The sequence below is a fragment of the Frankliniella occidentalis genome, unplaced genomic scaffold, assembly GCF_000697945.3.
Source record: "Frankliniella occidentalis isolate FOCC.00 unplaced genomic scaffold, Focc_3.1 Scaffold78, whole genome shotgun sequence".
NCBI lineage: Eukaryota > Metazoa > Arthropoda > Insecta > Thysanoptera > Thripidae > Frankliniella > Frankliniella occidentalis.
In genome coordinates, this window is record NW_026267208.1 from 249474 (window position 1) to 268042 (window position 18569).

Below are 18569 nucleotides of genomic sequence, written 5' to 3' on the forward strand. Positions count from 1 at the left end.
CCCCCGGGTCAGCTGGGCCTTACACCGCTCCTTCAAACAACACAGGTTGGCGTATGAGCAGTTGCATTTCAGAATGTGTCGTCTTTAAAGATGTGACGGGTACGACAGTTAAGTGTGGATAGGTCTGTAAACCTGTGTTCTGTTCAAGGTCTGCTCAGTTCGGGCGTTCCCTCTCTGTCACAGAGGAGACAGCGGAGCGGATTGATCCTCAGCACTGTTGAGCAGGCATGGTGTCAACTTGTCTACTGTGGTTTTCTTGCTTCCAAACAAAGCAGGAAAAAAAACGACGGGGAACAAGATGTCACCATTACTGCCAGCTGGCTGGAGGTGAAATTGGTTGTTATATTTGCATGCCCTGTTCTGTTGTTCTTCTGCTATAAAAGAACGGATTTCAAAATCATCAAAAAAATTGGATTGTTCCAAATATTTTATTGATCACAGTACAATTCACATTATTGTAAAAGGAAAGACAATTAGAACATTTCTGTTCTTTAAGGCATTGTTAATATCAAAGTTTTAAAGTAATCATGTACCAATGCTCGCCTGTGAGGATCTGTAAATGCAACTTGTCTCTCAGCAGCATAGTTAATCTATTATTCTACTGTCCATATGCGATCAGGGCATCCCAAGGCATTGGCAACTCAAGAGCAGAATCGTCAGGTGGCTGAGGATCTCCATTTTTTCTTAAAATGTTATGTAGTACAGCACAAGCCACAATGATTATCATGGCTTTATCTAACTTAACTGTTATACCCAGAGCAAGCACAGGAAACCTTCGCTTCCAAACACCAAACATGCGTTCCACTGGATTCCTTGTCCGAATTTGTGATTGATTGTACAGTTGTTCCTCAGGTGTTGTAGGGTCAGAAAGAGGCCTCATGAGATATCTCTTACTGGCATACCCACCATCCCCTACAAGTAAACTGTCACCATACAGCCCAGCCTCAAAGTTTCCTTTCTGAGTACTGTTATCAAAAATTGTCACATCATGTACACTGCCGGGCCAACGAGCAACTAAGTCCATAAACTCAAGGTTGCTATTGCATATTGCCTGACAATTCAATGAGAAGTAACCCTTCCGACATCTGTAGTACTCTGCATGCTCACCCCCAGGTGAGCGAATTTTTATATGAGTGCAATCAATTGCACCAATTACTCGTGGAAATCTTGCAATAGCGTAAAAGGCACCAACAGTCTCCTGCTTTTCTCGTTCATTTCTTGGGAAATAAATAAACTGCCGATAAAGTTCAGCTATTGCTGATGATACTCGATGAATGATACGGTGTGATGTGGACTCACTTACTCCACTGAAGTCTCCAGCAGATATTTGAGTGCAACCCGTGGCATAATATCTCAGGGTTAGTAGCAGCTGGTTTATAGGAGATACTGAGAAATTCCTGTAATTTGAAAGTACACAACTGACTTATTACCGTCTACAATATGTAGCAATTAAGTAGAATAAGAAATCACTACTTACTTGTCACTCTCAAACTCTAATTTTTGTTCAATAAGTTCCAACACAATCAAAGCACATCTTTTTGACAGTCTGAACCTTCTGACAAAATCAACATCGTCCAGGTCTTCAAAGTGAGCACATCGCTCACGAATAAATCTAGGCCTTCTTGTGTCCTCAAATTCTTCATCACTGTCACTTTCAAGAAGCAAATCAATAGCTCTTCGAAGGGCAGGTCGCATACGTAACATCCTCTATTAAACTTGTATTATAATACTTTGTTTGATATTTCGATGAACAATAAACAATTCAACTCAAGAAGACGACAACAACAAATGTCAAAAGGTTGGGATGCCTTTGAATAATTGGGTATTTGGATCAACAATAAACAATTCACCTCAATTTAAGACGACAACAACCACTGCCAAAAGGTTAGGACGGCTTTAACGGGCTGCTAAAGGGCCGGGAGGCGGCCCACTAAAGTTAACGAGCCGTTAAGGACTTTAAGGGATCCGTCAACTGTGGTGAAACGTAAACAGAGGTTAACGGGCCGTCAACTTTCCCGCGCTTCGCTAATCGTCCGTCAGGAGCGCTGGTGAAAGAGGGCCTCAGCGGGAAATGCAAACAGGAGACACCTCATGATGCAAAGGTGCGGTCGTAAGCCGGTCACTCAAACCTTCTCAAAAGCTCAAAAGAGCCTCTGCGTTTTTAAGCAACAGTAGGCATATCAGGAATTTTCATGATTTTTTTTTTTTTTTTTTAATGTTTGGTCTGTTCAGTCTAAGGGGTAAGGATAAAGGTAATAACGCAATATGAGGCTAAGATGAAATTTATTACTTTTTTTTTTTATGCGAGCCACCCTACATCTGCTCACAGTTAAGAACTTTCATATTTTTATCATTTGCCATAGTATTCAAAACATACATTCAGGTGATATTCATTTACTATCATAATACTGTATAACATACTAGAAATGCACAGAGGAAACGAACAGAAGAGTTCCGCTCCTTCAGCTTAGGAAGATGCGTCCATCACAGAGTCAAGGGTCGCTCGTATCGCAATCAAACATGTTTTCATATCTGCAATATGTCATGGTAAAAACAAAAGCAGTTAAATAATTGAACTGCCAATTTTGTAGCAATGAAACTGACTAAAACAATGTTTCCTTTCTTTCAATAAAAGAACAACAAAACAAGTTTCTGCATTAGGTAATACAGAGCAAATATCAACACTCGACAATCACAGGGACTGCCAAACGAATTTGCCCACAGATAAACGGCATGCCATTTCCAATGAGAAAGGTAGGCGATGGAGTGTGGAAGGGCATCGGAGGTGATGCACCCCCTCACGGCCAGAACCAGCACTCATCCCTCCTCCTGCCAACTACCAATGCTTTAAGTTACCTTGTGTCAATCTGTATAACAGAGAAAAGTGGAGTAGGCTCCATAAAACTAAGTCAATGCACAAGGTTTTGACTTTCATACAACTAAGATTGTAAAAAACATTTATGTCAGAGTCTCACTAACTCCAACACACTGACAATTTTATGTTGGGAAATTAACCCCTGCTAAAAAGCAGAAGTCATAATAAAAGCATACCACTTTCAGGTATCAGTCTTTTGAAGAAAATATCACAATCAGTACTTAGAGTACAGTAGGACCATTAACAGTGTTCCCTATAGCAAAATACTCATTAGCATGGTTCTAACCGACCTTTCTCTCTTGGACTTGCAACTTAAGTTAAAATTATTTGCTACGATTTACATATCACAGAACAAGTGTAATTGAGAATGAATCACAATGTATGATCCAAACGTACACAATAATTTACACATAATATTGAACTCTGATTCATAACTATGTACACGACCCTTGAGGGGGACAGATCATTTAGGGGGTTAAGGAACGTTTTCAAGATCTATAAATATCTTTTCACAAGGAAAAAAAAAACAAATAAAAAAAGCCATACACTTCAACACATAAAGACTTCCACAATTTGAAGTCTTTGGGCAAATAAATAGTTGTAGACATAATGTCACAATTTCTTCACATAAGAAAATTGAAGCCTAAGAGAGGCTCAGGGAACACACGACAAAACAGTATATGACTGATTGGCATGCTCATTACCCCCACAACAAAAGATAAATAACAATGTACTCTATTTACCAGATGCATATCTGGTCCTCAATACATTGTTGAACATTTTTAAAAAATAGTTTTCTTTCCAGTTCTAGCAGTGTCAGTCGACACAAAATAAAAACTAGGTGGTCGTACCTCCCAACCCTCCCCCCTTCTGAATGTTTCGTGCATCTCAACAGCATACAGAAATATGGAAATCTACTTTAACATTAGTCGACAAAAAGGAAATATACACAAACTGGAATGTGGTCTTACATAGCATTTGTTTGGTTCAACAATTGTAAGATCAAAATGACAAAAATAGTGCTTGTCCCACACACCAATATTAAATAATATAGTGAATTTGAGTTCTTTCAAAATCTACTCACTTCCAGACCCCCCTTAAAATCAATTTGTAAAAAAAAGGTGAAAACAGTCTGCACATATACATTGATAACATCACAATGCATGATGAATTGAAACACAAGATGAACATGAAAATAGATCTGATAAATGGAGAAGATTCTATGTCACTCCTCAGTAAGGGAATAACCTCCAGACCTATACAATAACTGAGAAAGCTTGAGACTGTATGTAAGGTTTATCAGTTACTCTCAACAGCTCCTTGAATCTTGTCAACAATATATACAAACAAATCACAGGACACAGGGGATGGCTTCTTGCCTTTCCCCATTGCTTCATGAGCAATAGCCAGTACTACACATTCAATTGTACTGAATGAGTGCCATTTGACTGATCAGAGAACTCCTTAAAACAAATTAACATTCAGAAAGAAAAAAACAATTTTGATCATAGACGGAGAACTCTGTTTAGTTAACAATGAAAAACTTTGGTGATAGTGTGTCAAATCACATTGCAACTGGAGGGCACGCTGCCCGGCCAGCGGGTCAGGTAACTTTATGCAGCTCTCAGGTAACTAGATCTCTACTAATGACAGCTGATCTAACTGACCCTAACACAAAAATAATGGCAATGGAATAAACAATCTCTCAGTCCAAATATATGAATGGAGGGAAGACATCAGTTTAATGAGTAGATATTAAAAGAATTGTCATCCTAAACTAGAATACTCATAACAACCAAAGAAAAAAAAATAGTTAAAAATCATTTCTCTAAGTTAGATAAGCAGTGTTATAGAGCAAAATAATAGTAAAGCAAACCACACACTGAGCCACTTCAGCTCACTACAGAGAGAAGATACATCTACTGCTGCACAGCTTGTGGCTGAGAATAACCAGCATAGTAAGCCATTGGGGTCTGGTAGCCTCCATAGGCACTAGGAGACATGCTTTGGTATGCACAGGCTCCACTAGCCTGTGGTGGACGGTTGGTCTGGAAAAACTTGTTGTTAATCAGACTCTGGACACCACCATCAGCAGTTGGCTGCATCATGAATGGTGGAGGCATGTTGAACATCTGACCACTGTGTCCTCCCTGACCATTGGCATAATTGTTGTTAAAGCGGTTGTTGAAACGGTTGTTTTGGTAGCCACTGCGCTGCCCTTGGTTGCCATATCCACGGTTGTTTTGATAGCCATTTTGACCACTGTAGCCATTCTGGCCATAGCCATTTTGTCCACCATAGCTATTCTGGTTATGGTAACCATTTTGCTGACCATGGTAGCTATTGGTTTGGTTGTATCCATTTTGATATCTAGAAATGCAAAAGAGCCCTCATTAGTACCCTCTAAAACAAGGAAAATAAGCAGATTCCACTGATAATTACCCATTTTGATAACCATTCTTCTGATAGTTGCCACGGTTTTCACCAGGATTACGATAATTGTTGGCATTGGGGCCACTGAAACGGGGCGAGTTAGTGGAATGAACACCATTACCAAGACCATTGGCGCGATTTTCATTATTGTTGCTGTGCCAATTCTGTCCATTTTGACGATTTTGATTACGATCACCATTGGATGTATCCTTGGTGCTGTATTTGTTCCACCGGTTGCGTCCTGCCATGAAATGCATGTAAGTAAACGGGAAACGCATAGAGAAGGACAAAGTCAACAACTAGATTAAGAGCTCACCTCCATATTGAGAACGGGCCAAGTTAGCAAGCTCAGACAAGGCTGGGCAAACAGTCTGATTGGCTTCCTGCAAGACTTGGATCAATTCCTTGGCTTGACGCTGGTTGTTAGGTGTGAAGAAGGCATAAGCAGTTCCACTCTGAAGACAACGACCAGTACGGCCAATACGGTGGATGTAATCTTCAGCAGTATTTGGGTAATCAAAATTAATCACAAATTTGACATCTTCCACATCTGTAAAAAAAAAATAGATATGAAATATATGGTCTAAAGAATTATAAGAAAGAAAAATTCCTGCATACTAAACATACCAAGACCCCGAGCAGCAACATCAGTGGCAACCAAGATGTTGGATTTTCCACTGCGGAACTCAGCAAGAACATGGTCCCGTTCAGGCTGAGATTTATCTCCATGAATGCTAATAGCTTGCCAGCTGGAGTGAAAGCACAAAGGGTAAAGATTAGATTGATAATTACCACATACTGTACTCTGCAGTTAAACCAAATTTAAAATAGAAACTTGCATTTCTATGACAATTGCAAGGCATGCATCTAGTAGTTGGGGAAAGGACAAATCTCTCCCAACTTTCCCTAAGGTCTACCTTCCCAAGTCTACAATTTGCCTAGAGAATTTTTCAAGACTGCTTACATTAATGCACCAGCAACAGCAGCAACAGCAACACTTGAAATGAAATGACAAAACAAAGACTGTTAACATCAAAACCTCCATAAACACATGAGATCTATTAAATGTGCTGGACTGACTATTGAAATCCGTACAAGCACAGCTGATGGATAACAGTCAACCCCAAATGTTACTCAAAGGAAAATTTAAGTTCTAGTTAGCTGATGCTGCTGAACTGGCAGAATTTAAGAAATCCTGGGACATTTAAAATATTTTGAAACAAAATTTAAGCACTTGAAACACTTACCCCTCTCTTTGAATAAGCTTGGTGACATCATCCACTTTCTTCTTAGTTTCAACAAAAACAATAGCTTTGCCTCCATTAATTTCACGAAGAAGTTTTGAGAGTTTTTCCTCTTTTTCATGCTCTTGGCAAACATCAATAATCTGTCTGATGTTGTGGTTGGCAGCCAAATCCAGAGAACCAATGTTCACTTGAATGTAATCTGTCAGAAAGTCTTCAGCAAGAGCCTGTACTTCTTTTGGCCAGGTTGCTGACCACATAAGGACTTGTCTGTCCGGCTGAAGATTAGATTAGATATTATAATTTATGATCATAATTACAAGCAGAATAAGCAGAAGCTGAAAGAATCATACCCTGATTTGTTCAATGATCTTCCTAATTTGAGGTTCGAAGCCCATGTCAAGCATACGGTCTGCCTCATCCAATACCAGGTAAGTGCACCTCCTCAAATTGGTAGTTCCTCTCTCAAGAAAATCAATCAATCGCCCAGGAGTGGCAATCACAATCTCAACACCTCGCTCCAAATCACGGGCCTAAATGTCAAAAAAAAAAAAATAGATACATTTATATAAACATTGTAGAATCCAATTTCAAGAAAAACATGGGTAAACACAAACCTGAGGTCCCTTTGGAGCCCCACCAAAAACACAAGTGTTCCTGATTAGAGAGGATGAGCCAAAATCCCTGGCCACACTTTGGATTTGCTGAGCAAGCTCCCTAGTAGGCGCAAGCACAAGTGCAATAGGACCATCCCCACGACTAAGCTGGGGTTGATGACTGATATGAACAGCAGCTGGCAGCATGTACTGTAAGAGGAACAAAAGAATGGAAAAGTTACATGAAAGTGTGTATTGGAAATAGAAAAGAACTCAATCCAATCTGGCCTTACGCAGGCCGTAGTCAACTTACAGCAAGAGTTTTCCCAGATCCAGTCTGAGCAATGCCAACCAAGTCACGACCAGAGAGAGCAATTGGCCATCCTTGGGCCTGAATGGGAGTAGGTTCAGAAAATCCTTGTTTACGTATTTCCTGGACAACAAAATCTGGGAAATTTCCCTCCTCAAAGTCTTGGTTTGGGTTGGGTACATTTTTTCCCTTAACTGTGATCTCCCGGCTCAGTCTGTAGTCTCTCACATCATCATCTGACCTGAAAATTCAATGAACAATTTCAATGTGACTGAACATGGCACCAAATAGTTCTGCACTAAAAGTGCACTTGAAGCGCACTGGAAGTGAACAGACCTTTGGGCCACATTAGTGTGAGGAACATAGAAGTTCTTCGCAAACTTCTGGAGAGCATTAAGGTCCCATTGCGGTTTACGCAGATTTTCTCCAGGTTGCTTGTTTTTCAAGTTATTTTTCATTGTCTGATCTTGCTTAAGGCCATAATTCTGCTGGTTGTTAGTATTCGACCAGGAGCGGGTCTTGAACTGCTGGTCTCCCCTATCTCCACGGGGAAACCTAGAAGAAAAGAAATTCCCCTTTTAAAACTAAGCTATAAGTGCCAAGAAATTTACATGCCTATTGTCTGAAATAAATGCATGTTACTTTCAAGCCAAGACCCCAATGGCATGGAAATACAAGCAGGGCAAATACAGTTAGTAATAAATTTGAAGACTAGCAATTATTAACTCTAACCCCATGAAAAACAAACATTACAGAATTGACAAAACCTGACACTCTAATTAGCCCTGAAAAGTTAGAGCACCGGACTTAAATCCAGGCCAGAAAACCATTTCCAGAAAGATTAGCTCTTTTCTCAAACCAGAAAATAATGCTGTTAGTCTATTACATTGTCAAGATCAGGCAATTTTTTCTCTTACCAAGGAGGTTGGCCTGATCTTAATTGATTATGGGGTTCACTGATCACGAAACTCTGATCCATATGGCTGACTGCATCATGTTGCTCTTGAGCACTGTTAGTATGCAGACCTGCTCCCAGTATACTTTTCCCTTGCATGACATTAAAAGAGGCCCTTGGAGACAAATTTTGCGGCCTATGACCCGGAAATGAATGAAAATTTGGTCTGTCCCGTCCTTGTCTCCCACCAGGGAACCTGCAAAGCGTACAGAAACGCTAAGTATCCTAAACATCAACCACCACCATGCAGAAGAACTTAACCCGTAGACCAGTTGAATGGGCTTTTAACATGTGAGGGACCAACTACATAAGAAAATTGCTCCAGGTAGGATTTTCAGAGATGTGTTTGTGCATCAACGTGATAATGATACAAGATTTTCCGATCATGTCTTAAGTACATCCAATTGATAATATCCATACATGGCATAATTGCTTGTCTAACAAAGTATTTCTCTGGCTTATCTACGAAGCAGATAGGATGAAAAGTAAACTAATCTTGAAGTTGGACTTCAAAATGTTCAAGTGAAAATATATAAACATGAGTGATATGATCCAGATATCAGATTTAAGAAAAGTAGAGTTCAATCAACTGAATCCTACTGATAAGTTCAGTAAAAATTTTATTTTGTGGACTACAGAAAAGTGTGGACAAATTTGACAATGAGGTGGTGTGCTTCAAATCAACTGATATGGTAAGAACGCACCAATAAATGAAAAATGCATTGGGTTGGGTAAATTAAAGAAAAGACTTTATTAGTCACTTCGTACAGTGAAGTGGAAACTCCAGATGTCAATTGAGAGTAGGAAGAACTCAGCAACAACAAATGGTAATCACATCACTTCATGTCAACAACTGACCAATTTTGAATACTTCTGAATCTAGTCCATAGAAAACGCAAGTAGGTTCATAGACATAAATGAGAACAAAAACCATGCTCAGATTAAATTTCCCAAAACTGTTGCTTCATAAAATTTATTATGAAAACAGTGTGCCCCCAAAATGGGTCAACATGACTGGGGCACTGTTGTCATTTTCCCAGTCATGTAGCTCAAAGTTATCTTGTTGAAAATGATAAATTCAATGACTGACCTCAAGAGGAAGCAAATAACATAATACACCATGATGTTCTAGAGAAAGATTTCTCTAAACATAAACTTGAAGACTGTTAATCGTTAGCATCAAAAAGTTAAATCCAAAAGAGAAATCAAAAAATTGGGAAGGCAGTAAGTAATTAATCTGCTTGGTAGTGAATCTAGATAAGAATCAGAGATGGCAAGTTATTCTGGGTTAACAATTATTGGCACAAGGCAACTTTCTCTAATTTATCCTAATGGGTCAGGCCTACTTCCCCTTCCTAGTGACAGGTTCAAAAATGAAGGTTGGGATACAAGAAGTGATTGGTGGAAAGAATTCGTAATCAGAATGAACTTGTACCAGAGATGAACCGAATTAGTGAGAGCGGAATCGTGCAAGCCACGTAGACTCCAATATAAGGCAGAATTATAATACAAGATGGCGGATGCGGCAAAAGAAAGATTCTACTCGATTTGAGAGATACGGCCCATCGGGGTACACGGCGGGTATTTATTAAGGCCTACTCACATCGTCTGATTCGGATACCCGTTGCCGTACATTTTACAGCAATACTTCTTGGTAAAAGAACGATGTCAAAGGTGGGCACACCTCCCCACCAAACCTGCAACACAGACGTGAAATGCACCGTCATATTACGGGGGAAAAGTCTCATTTAAAGCGAACTGACACATTCATCGTGTGAACGAGATATTCAGCATCCCAATGAACATAGAATGAATAAAAAGAAATCAATTAAAACAGAATAATGACCTCTCTGTCCGGTGAAGAAATCAAAAAATGGCTGACCGACACCCAGTCAGCCCACGGGACAGACAGACGGACGGGCAAAGCAGGACTGAACTACACGGCTCCAAGAAGGCTGCCCATTGGTTGGCAACACACCAAAACGAGCCAATGATGTACATTGTTACCAAAACTCATGGCCGCTCACAGAGAGCGCCACTGTTGAGTTCAAACATGTTCTCCAACACATTAAAAAAAATAAATTACAAGATTGGTTTTGAAATTAACCGAGGTTTTGCGTAAACAAACTGGACAATTCAGTTCACTAAAATTCATGTGGTCGATTATAAATCCTCACGAAAAAAACGGTGTTCAACTTCCGAATGATATTAGTGGTTTACCCTAGTTACCCGCATTTTGGAGCGGAAAGCTCAACACGATTTGAAACCCGACGCAATCCGCGCAATCATCACCCCTTGAGAAAGGCTTTTCTCAAGCATCAGCATCAGGCAGCATCAGGCAGCATCAGGCATCAGGTACTTTGGCAAGGTTTCTGTCATGAGCAAGGTCATAAGAGTCGACTGATTATTGTGTTTACCTGGCGGGTCAACGTGTGGGGTTGAAAAGGCTTAATTTGTCACGGAGTTTGTTGCCCATGATTGCGTATAGTTTGAAAGTTTCCTTTTTTTTGAGTAGTGAATATGCCCGGTCTGCATATCAGAAGATCGTCAATTTGACGAAAAGTTGTAATTTTGTTGAAAATCAGGCTTTTGCTTTGATGATGTTTTGACGAATTTACAGCAAATGATGGTCTTTTGAGTGATCTTTACAGACTGGGATGAGTGGGACTAATAAGGAATAGAGTCCTCAGACTCCAACAGGCAACAAGCCCAAAAACACAAGAGTATACTATTTCTTTTTAATAAACTTTGACAGCTGGATTCACATCAGTATTCAAAGAAAAACAACAATTTGTACATTTTTATTTTGAGCGGGCTATAATCAAATGCTTTATTACTTTGAAAATTAGATACAATACAAGCACATCCACTTGTGCAGATTCAATCACAAACAGAGAAGATGAAAAAATTCAATGCAAAGATGGGATGATGTAGTCATTTACAAGAATGAAACAACTTTAGTAGTACTGTGTAGATATAAAATTAAAATTGAGACCTGGTGAATTCAACCTTGACAACTACTGTAATGGATATTTATTTTTAAACCGTGACAATTAGTAATAAGATCCAACCACATTGGTTGGTTAATGTCTCTTCTGCAATATCAGTAACTGTCACTTTGGTCAATTGGTCAATTGTGTTATAGCAGAGACTACCAAAATATTTTTCATCCCCTAATTTGCATAGTTTTTCTCACCTGCAAGCAAAATTTACATCTGACTATGGAAATTCAGCACGTTCCAGAATTCTTATTACATAAATAAAATAGACACCCACATGATTTCTTGACTAATTTGATCCAGTCAAAGTCAGATTACAAAATTACTTCAGAAAATGTTTATCACTTTGGGATCAATATGCAATTAAACCAATGACGGTGGATAAAACAAGCCATTCTGTGGTTCTGAAATGAGCATGAAAATAACATGAAAAATATGTGCAGCTGGTTGGTCACGCAAACAGCTGAGTTTGTACGTTGTTTTTCTTTCAGAATTTTTATAACCATAATACGAGACAACAGCAACGTATATGCTTCAGCAAGGTGCAGCCTGTATGACTCACAAACTCAATATGAGTCTGCATTGAGAACTGAGGCTCTAGCATGTAGACTAGGGAAGAACAAACTATCTCTTTTTTATTAAAATTAATTCATCATTTAAAAAATCTATCTTACACACAAAGTACATATATAGATTTCACCACCAAGCAATAGTATACCAAACATCGCTGATTCAAAGTCCTTTTTTTCACACCCAAGTCAAGGGTGGCCATTTGGTGATAATTTTTGGCGATATCCAACAGAACAATTTTATTTAAATATTTATAAATAGCTTGTACAAATTTACTTGAAACATTAACAATAATAAAGCTCTACAAAAGAAGATTTAAGAATATTACTGAAGAGGGGTGGGGGTGAGGAGAGGATGAGGGATGGGAATGGGGATGAAGGAAAAAAGGGGGAGAGGGGGGCATACATCAAACATCACATAATCTGCAATAACGGTCAAGTAAGTTTTTCCTATTCCTCTTGACTCGGAATTATGTATACAAGTCTGCTTCATATTTTCTAGTTTCTAGAAATAAATTAACTTACATATACATATTTAGTAGTTGAACTCAGATGTGGATAACAATTTGATTGCTTAGAGTATGTAAACAGCACAAAAAGTAAACGCCCTAACCAAGGACAAAATTCAATTAGAACACTAAAATACAAATTAAGATCACACAAGGCATCAAGCAGAAATTGTTCTGTTGGATGTAACCGAATGTTAAATCGACTGACTTAAACAGCATGGATGTTTACATATACAGCACATATAGATATATATATATTATATAGATATCCATCAAGACATTCATTCTCTCACACACTCACACTTACATACTGACTCACACACATACACCTATACTTAGGCATACACAGATTGGACCCATGACAATGTCTGAGACAAATGCCATGATGAGCCTTTTCAAGCCATGCAACCAAAGTCAGTCTCATCATAACTAGCTACTCAAGATATAGAATACCATCAAGGCCCTTGAGTTTTCTTGAGTATTTCAAAAATAAAAACAAAAACAAAACAAAAAAGACTTAAAATTCTCAGTCGGAATTAAGATTACAGATGACTTGCCTGTCAAGATACATCAGTGCCTCTATAGGGGCTCTTGCCACTAATATTAAAGTTCACCGTTACTTTGCCTTCTGCTAGCTTGGCTACTGATTCAAGGCATCCTCAGTAAGATATAATTGAATGATGGAAACTAATTTGACATAGCAGTACAATTCACAGGACAATGACATTGACAAGAACGCAAACACATAATTAATAATTATTTACTTCAACTCGACTGGAAAAAGAGCTGAAGTTCATCACAGAGGCAGCCCCCATAGACAGGCACCCTACTAATTCTCATCAACTCACATCCAAAAATCACTATTTCAGACTTATCTCCAAGGCTCTAGTGGAATCCGAGTAATTAATCTATTATTTATCACAGGACAAAGGAGTTAAAGGAGAGTGAGAGAAGATGACAGCAAAACTTTCACAGCAGCATAACATAACTTAATTGAATTTCAAACTTAAATAGTCAAAATGCAAGTTCTTAAGGTGATATAAAATCCACAGCATTTCAGACACAGTTACAGATGTCAACATGGTCCTGGAAAACAATGTCACAATTTGTCTTTTATATGCTGACTAACGCAATACTATTTTTCAAACAGATATTTGGTAACTTATCAGAAGCTTTTAAGCAAGAATATAATAATACAATTTTCTTTATTAAAATGCTTGATCCAACCAACTGACTCAGCAAATGATTGTTCATTAAAAACTATGACCATTTCAAATGCTCTTAGAAACTTTGGACATTCATCTGCAATGAATACAGTACATAAAATAAAAAAGGCTGAAAACTGGAAGATTTCAATCACCTGTGAGTTATACATGGCTGAGGTAGGCATGTGATCAGGGACCTGAAACTGCTGCAAGTGAGCTTTGCTCTAGATAGATAAAATAATAAAATAATCTTAGAAATAATTTTCAGAAAGATAACAGGAAAAAGGCCAGACTTTAGATTAAATGAAGGCAATAAAAAATAATTGAAGTCAATCAAAAATATATAGATGACTGGAGCTATCATGTGTGTAAATATACTCACTTGCAGCTACCAAGGTTTTGAAAAAGATATTGCATAAAAAAATTTCATAAATTGAGACATTACAGATGATAGCATTATTAGACGAATGTGTAAAAAAATATGACTTTAGACTGAGTTTGCTTTACTTTTCAGGAAGTTGCAACCTGCTAATTAGGAATTATATGATTCCTCACAAGAATGCTGAATCAAAAGTAGGGTGTCTTGCATAGCAGAATTGGATTGAAGGATATAAGTATAAGTGTGTGAGGAGTTTCTAGAACAATTAGAAATCATACCTGATATTACGCCGGCTAATGCTCTGAATAAGCCAGAAGTGCAAACTAGGTATGAAGGAGCAAAAATAATACTATATACAATTCAGAATGTTTGAAATTTAGACTGACTATTGGGAACAAGTAACTTCCGACAAAATACACAACACTGCACAGCAAAACACCCCACATGATCTGTTAGTCTATAAAATTGTGAAGGAAACCACTTTTGCAAAACTCATTGAATGTTTTCAGATACCAAAGAGGGATAAAAACAGAACAATATAATGTCCGCCGCCGGCAGCGACATTGGCTAGAGCTCGCCGGCGAGTCAGCCATTACTAACTTCCAGTATGAATAGAAACATGGTTTGTGAGACTGCCTGATGAGGCAGGTCCTATTAACATTGACGACTGCTGTTGTAGTTGTTGTCTCATCTGTTTCTGCTGATTAAAGCAACTGATGAGAGTCTCTTCAATTAAGGCAGCAATCTTCTCTTTGTCAGCCTGCAATAAACACAGATTTGTAAGGCGTACTCACATGAGTCACATTTTCTGTATTCATTTACGTCAAGAGTTATGCAGCTCACCTCATTAATGAAGCCAAAATGTACCAACTCCTGAGCCAGCAGGAGAGAGGTATCAATATCTGATACAAGACATGTAAGCTGCCGGTTCATCTTGTCATCCATTCTTAGGAGGATAGTCATCTGTAAAGGAGGTTAAAAAGTGAATTCACAAAAATATAAAGAAAGAACAAAAAATCTAATGCAGAAAAATTAACATGAAAAGTATAAAAATTGTCATGATTTACTAACTAGAAGTTCACAGCTTTCGTCTTTTGGTTTCACATTGCACATCATATTAACCACTCTTCTAGCTTCGATATCTAGAGGTTCGGGTGTGACAGATTTGACTGATTCTGTTACTTCTGGTGATACTGCTCTAGGTCTTGGGGGTGGAGGTTGCCTTGCTTTGAAGGCAGTTAAGGGGTATATTCCATACCTGGAAAGCAATTACAATGAAGAAACAGAGGGTAAAAATTATTCTAATTGACATACTTTTAAGAAGAGTTTCTACTTACTTGACATCTTCAACAAATTTCTCTAGTTTTTCAGTGACTGGAACATCACACATTCTCATTTGGACTCCGGGTCCTTCAGTCTGTTTTATTTCAGCTACAACAACATCTGGTCCATAAAGCCGTTGAACAACCTCATCTGATATTGTATCGGAAATATTTGCTGCAATTGATAATAAGAAATATTTAGTACAAAACTAGTTGAGGGAAAATGTATAATCACACTCAAATCAGATAAAGTAAAATATACCTGTGCTATTAACAAGAGCATGTGCTGCCAATAATTTTAAGGAATGGACTTCAAAGAGAAGAGGATGGAACAGAAGTTCTCGTGCACTGGGACGTTTTGAGGGATCCTTGTGAAGACACTTAAAAATGAAGTCCTTTTGCTGCCCATCATCAAGACTCTCAATAGTTCTGTGTATGTGTTCATCTGTCACCAGGGTTCCAGAGTCACCATTTCCTTGAATTTCTAGTGCTGCCATTTCCAAAGCACACATTCCAAAAGAGTAAACGTCGATAGCTGGAGTTACTGAAGCTATTTTTATTTTTTTAAGAAAGGGAACAGAATTTTTAAATTTAGTCGTTTTCATAAATGGTACTGGATAAATGATGGACAATATTGAAGTCAATCCTCACCTCCATACTCAGGGGCAATAAAATGCATATTCTTCATGTTATCTCTGCAGGTTTTGACGTGGTGATGGATGGCATCTGGTGCCACTGCATGGAAGAAAATCAAACAGAATCCAGTGTTAGAGTAAGATGTGGCACAGCTCCTCATGTCTCGACAGTACCACTGACGCTCTCTAACGCACAGCAGAGCGCAGCCAGGTATTTCCACGCACAAGCACCTCGGTCGCAAAAAGACATTCACGACGCCCCGTTCCGGCGGCAGGGCGTAACGCGCAAATCTGGTTCCCCGGAGGCTCCTAACATTTCGGCAAACGCAAAGGCAAAACACGCGATCGGCCGATGTGTTTGTGCGTTTGTGTTGGAAATGACACCAGCCAGCTGACTGTCAATGACATGAGAAAACTTTAACGAACAAGCATTCTCTCTCGTCAAGCCTTAGACTAGAAAACAAAAATTACCTGGCCTTAACAGCTAGGAAAAATACGTAGTGAAAAAAGAAAGGGTACCTTTCTCCCTTTTCTTTTGTGGTTTTGTCTTGAACTTTACCTGATCCTATTTTGACAAGGCCGTTGTGCTGAATAAATATGGTATCACAGGTGAGATTCCCATGGATGATAGGTGGAGAACAGGAATGCAAGTAACTGGAAAGAAGAAACATCAGGATTGACCCCATCAACACGGTTGGCATAGCATGCCACATGTGGCTGGCAAATGCCACACCACACCTACCTGGGCCCACCACCAGTCACCAAATCATGAACCTGTTCACATTTCTCACGTTACATGCAAAAATCAGGGTTTATTGGATGTGTATTATTTTTGTGAAACACATCATCCAGAATAATAGGATATATTTTAATTATATATTCATAATCATAGGTGAATGGTGGTAGAACCAGTAGCCTGCATCAGCCCTCAACTACAGCGCAAAGAGAGCAGGATGCAATGTTTTGGATTGAACAGGTCTAGCACAGTCAATGACTGCAAATCAGGGCTGAAAATAATCAGTCGAAACATAAACACACGAACCAAGGTTACTTTCAGCTTCGATCACAGCAACTGTCATGTGACAATCATAAATAAACTGAGTGATCAGGGTTACATTCCAAAATTTTGATGAGGTTTGGTTGGTAGTGAAGCCGATAATTGATGTAGATGAACAAAACTCTTGAATGCTTCCACATAAATTGCATGCTGCTCCTAGCCCACAAGACCTTAATCTCAATAAAAACATTTAAGACAAAATAAATCATAGATCAACAAAACACAACCAAAATGTAGACAATTAAATATTTTGGCATCCTCAGAGGCTGAAAATGAAGAGATTGGAATTAGACAAGTATGACTTTAATGTAATGCTTAGGAAGCTACATTAGGAAAATATTAGTTGATAAAAACTTATTCAAACCAAAGATGTAAGATAAATAAGCTGAGATATGCCAATCAAAATTTTACGGAAGTGTGACTCATTCAATTATAACTTATGACTGAGCTAGAAGAAATTGATAGCCTTTAACAGCTGTACATAATATAAATCAACAAAGGAATTTACAATAAATTTGGTTGCTGCAGGCAGGCCAACAAAGATTCAAGTTAAATCATACATTCACAGATAGCATTCCTGCCCTTGGATAGCGTAGGACATTCAACATGCTGCAAGTTACTAAGTCTTGACAGGCAGACTGGAGTCTACTTGCAAAGACACTTTTTTTCATTCCACGGCAATGGAGAAATAAAAGGGGACTTAAAAAGGCATTGTCTCTTAAAGGGTTTGCAACCCTGCCAGATAAAGAGAAATTAAAGGCAAATTAGTAGCAAAATTTGCATGTAATTGATAAACCGAATATTGTTGCATTTGAGTGAATTTTCTGTTCTGACATGCAAGACAGCACAAAACACAAAGATTTGGATCTGAGAGCACACTTCCAGGATTTAGAACTTATCTCAGTAAAATCAAAGAATGCAAAAATGGAAAGGCCTCAAAAACTACATAAATTTCATGTACAGGAGTTAAAGTATTTTCTTTCTTTACCTGAGCGCAGAGAGGATCTGAGTACACCATCTCTTCCAGGCTTGCAGTGGTAACTTCTTCACATTGCGCTTGGTACGTTTTAGGAACTGTTTTAAGGACCCTGATGACATGTACTCAGTGATGAATATGACCTGGGAAGTACAGAAATCAGCAAATAGAAAAAAGTATAAAGGCACTCAACACATTATTTTACTGTTGACTTCTGGCTGGAAAATTTATATGTGTAGATGTTAATACAGTTGGAATACGCTACTCACTCTTGGCTTGTCATTGTGCGTATCAGTCCAGTAGCGGTGAAACTTGACTATGTTAGGGTGCTCGAGCTGCGTTAGGTTCTCGAACACCTGCTGGATTTTCTCCTCTTGAGCTTTGAAATTCTTACGCTCGGAAAACTGCACCTCATTCCATACGACCTCCACGCCCTCCTCGGTGTCCATGGCGAGATAGGCGCAGTCGATGCCTGGCACATCACGCTGCTCCACCTGAAACAATC

The 18569-nt window shown here is 38.7% G+C and overlaps 3 protein-coding genes across 7 annotated transcripts in view; all 3 read right to left on the reverse strand.

Annotated features, from left to right (window-relative positions):
- Positions 1–409: 409 nt before the first annotated feature.
- Positions 410–2124, reverse strand: LOC127749682 (putative nuclease HARBI1). The gene is made up of 2 exons (XM_052268837.1): positions 1478–2124; positions 410–1397 (listed from the first exon to the last, which is right to left on the reverse strand). The coding sequence occupies exons 1-2, from the start codon at positions 1702–1704 to the stop codon at positions 599–601; spliced, it is 1026 nt and encodes a 341-aa protein (XP_052124797.1). The 5' UTR covers positions 1705–2124; the 3' UTR covers positions 410–598.
- Positions 2125–2266: 142 nt separating this feature from the next.
- LOC113214569 (uncharacterized) lies at positions 2267–10423 on the reverse strand. Of its 5 annotated transcripts, XM_026433983.2 has the most exons (13): positions 10260–10423; positions 10017–10110; positions 8376–8609; positions 7795–8013; positions 7462–7699; positions 7170–7358; positions 6906–7085; positions 6556–6830; positions 6273–6305; positions 5936–6057; positions 5625–5858; positions 5318–5549; positions 2267–5245 (listed from the first exon to the last, which is right to left on the reverse strand). In XM_026433983.2, the coding sequence occupies exons 2-13, from the start codon at positions 10046–10048 to the stop codon at positions 4795–4797; spliced, it is 2439 nt and encodes an 812-aa protein (XP_026289768.1). In that variant the 5' UTR covers positions 10049–10110; positions 10260–10423; the 3' UTR covers positions 2267–4794. The 5 variants fall into 5 exon arrangements, with proteins under 5 accessions (XP_026289768.1, XP_026289770.1, XP_026289769.1 ...); XM_026433985.2 differs by lacking the exon at positions 8376–8609; XM_026433984.2 differs by lacking the exon at positions 6273–6305.
- A 714-nt stretch (positions 10424–11137) lies between these two features.
- LOC113214539 (nuclear receptor-binding protein homolog) overlaps positions 11138–18569 on the reverse strand; it is a 30930-nt gene continuing 23498 nt past the window's right edge. Inside the window, exons 2-10 of the mRNA XM_026433918.2 lie at positions 18334–18558; positions 18077–18207; positions 16591–16685; positions 16048–16131; positions 15659–15946; positions 15412–15571; positions 15146–15332; positions 14918–15037; positions 11138–14834 (exon numbers count right to left, since the gene is read on the reverse strand). Of these exons, the coding sequence (XP_026289703.1) occupies positions 14670–14834; positions 14918–15037; positions 15146–15332; positions 15412–15571; positions 15659–15946; positions 16048–16131; positions 16591–16685; positions 18077–18207; positions 18334–18558 (1455 nt within the window). The 3' untranslated portion in view covers positions 11138–14669. The remainder of the gene's footprint in view (positions 14835–14917; positions 15038–15145; positions 15333–15411; positions 15572–15658; positions 15947–16047; positions 16132–16590; positions 16686–18076; positions 18208–18333; positions 18559–18569) is intronic.

What these genes read in the sequence shown, in the direction of transcription:
- LOC127749682 (XM_052268837.1), bottom strand. Translation starts at nt 1,704, where the DNA reads ATGTTACGTATGCGACCTGCCCTTCGAAGAGCTATTGATTTGCTTCTT. An exon ending in TTAGAGTTTGAGAGTGACAA is followed by an intron (nt 1,398 to 1,477) that starts GTAAGTAGTGAT and finishes TTCAAATTACAG; the next exon opens with GAATTTCTCAGTATCTCCTA.
- LOC113214569 (XM_026433983.2), bottom strand. Translation starts at nt 10,048, where the DNA reads ATGTACGGCAACGGGTATCCGAATCAGACGAT. An exon ending in GATCTGGGAAAACTCTTGCT is followed by an intron (nt 7,359 to 7,461) that starts GTAAGTTGACTA and finishes TTCCTCTTACAG; the next exon opens with TACATGCTGCCAGCTGCTGT. An exon ending in GGCCCGTTCTCAATATGGAG is followed by an intron (nt 5,550 to 5,624) that starts GTGAGCTCTTAA and finishes ATTTCATGGCAG; the next exon opens with GACGCAACCGGTGGAACAAA.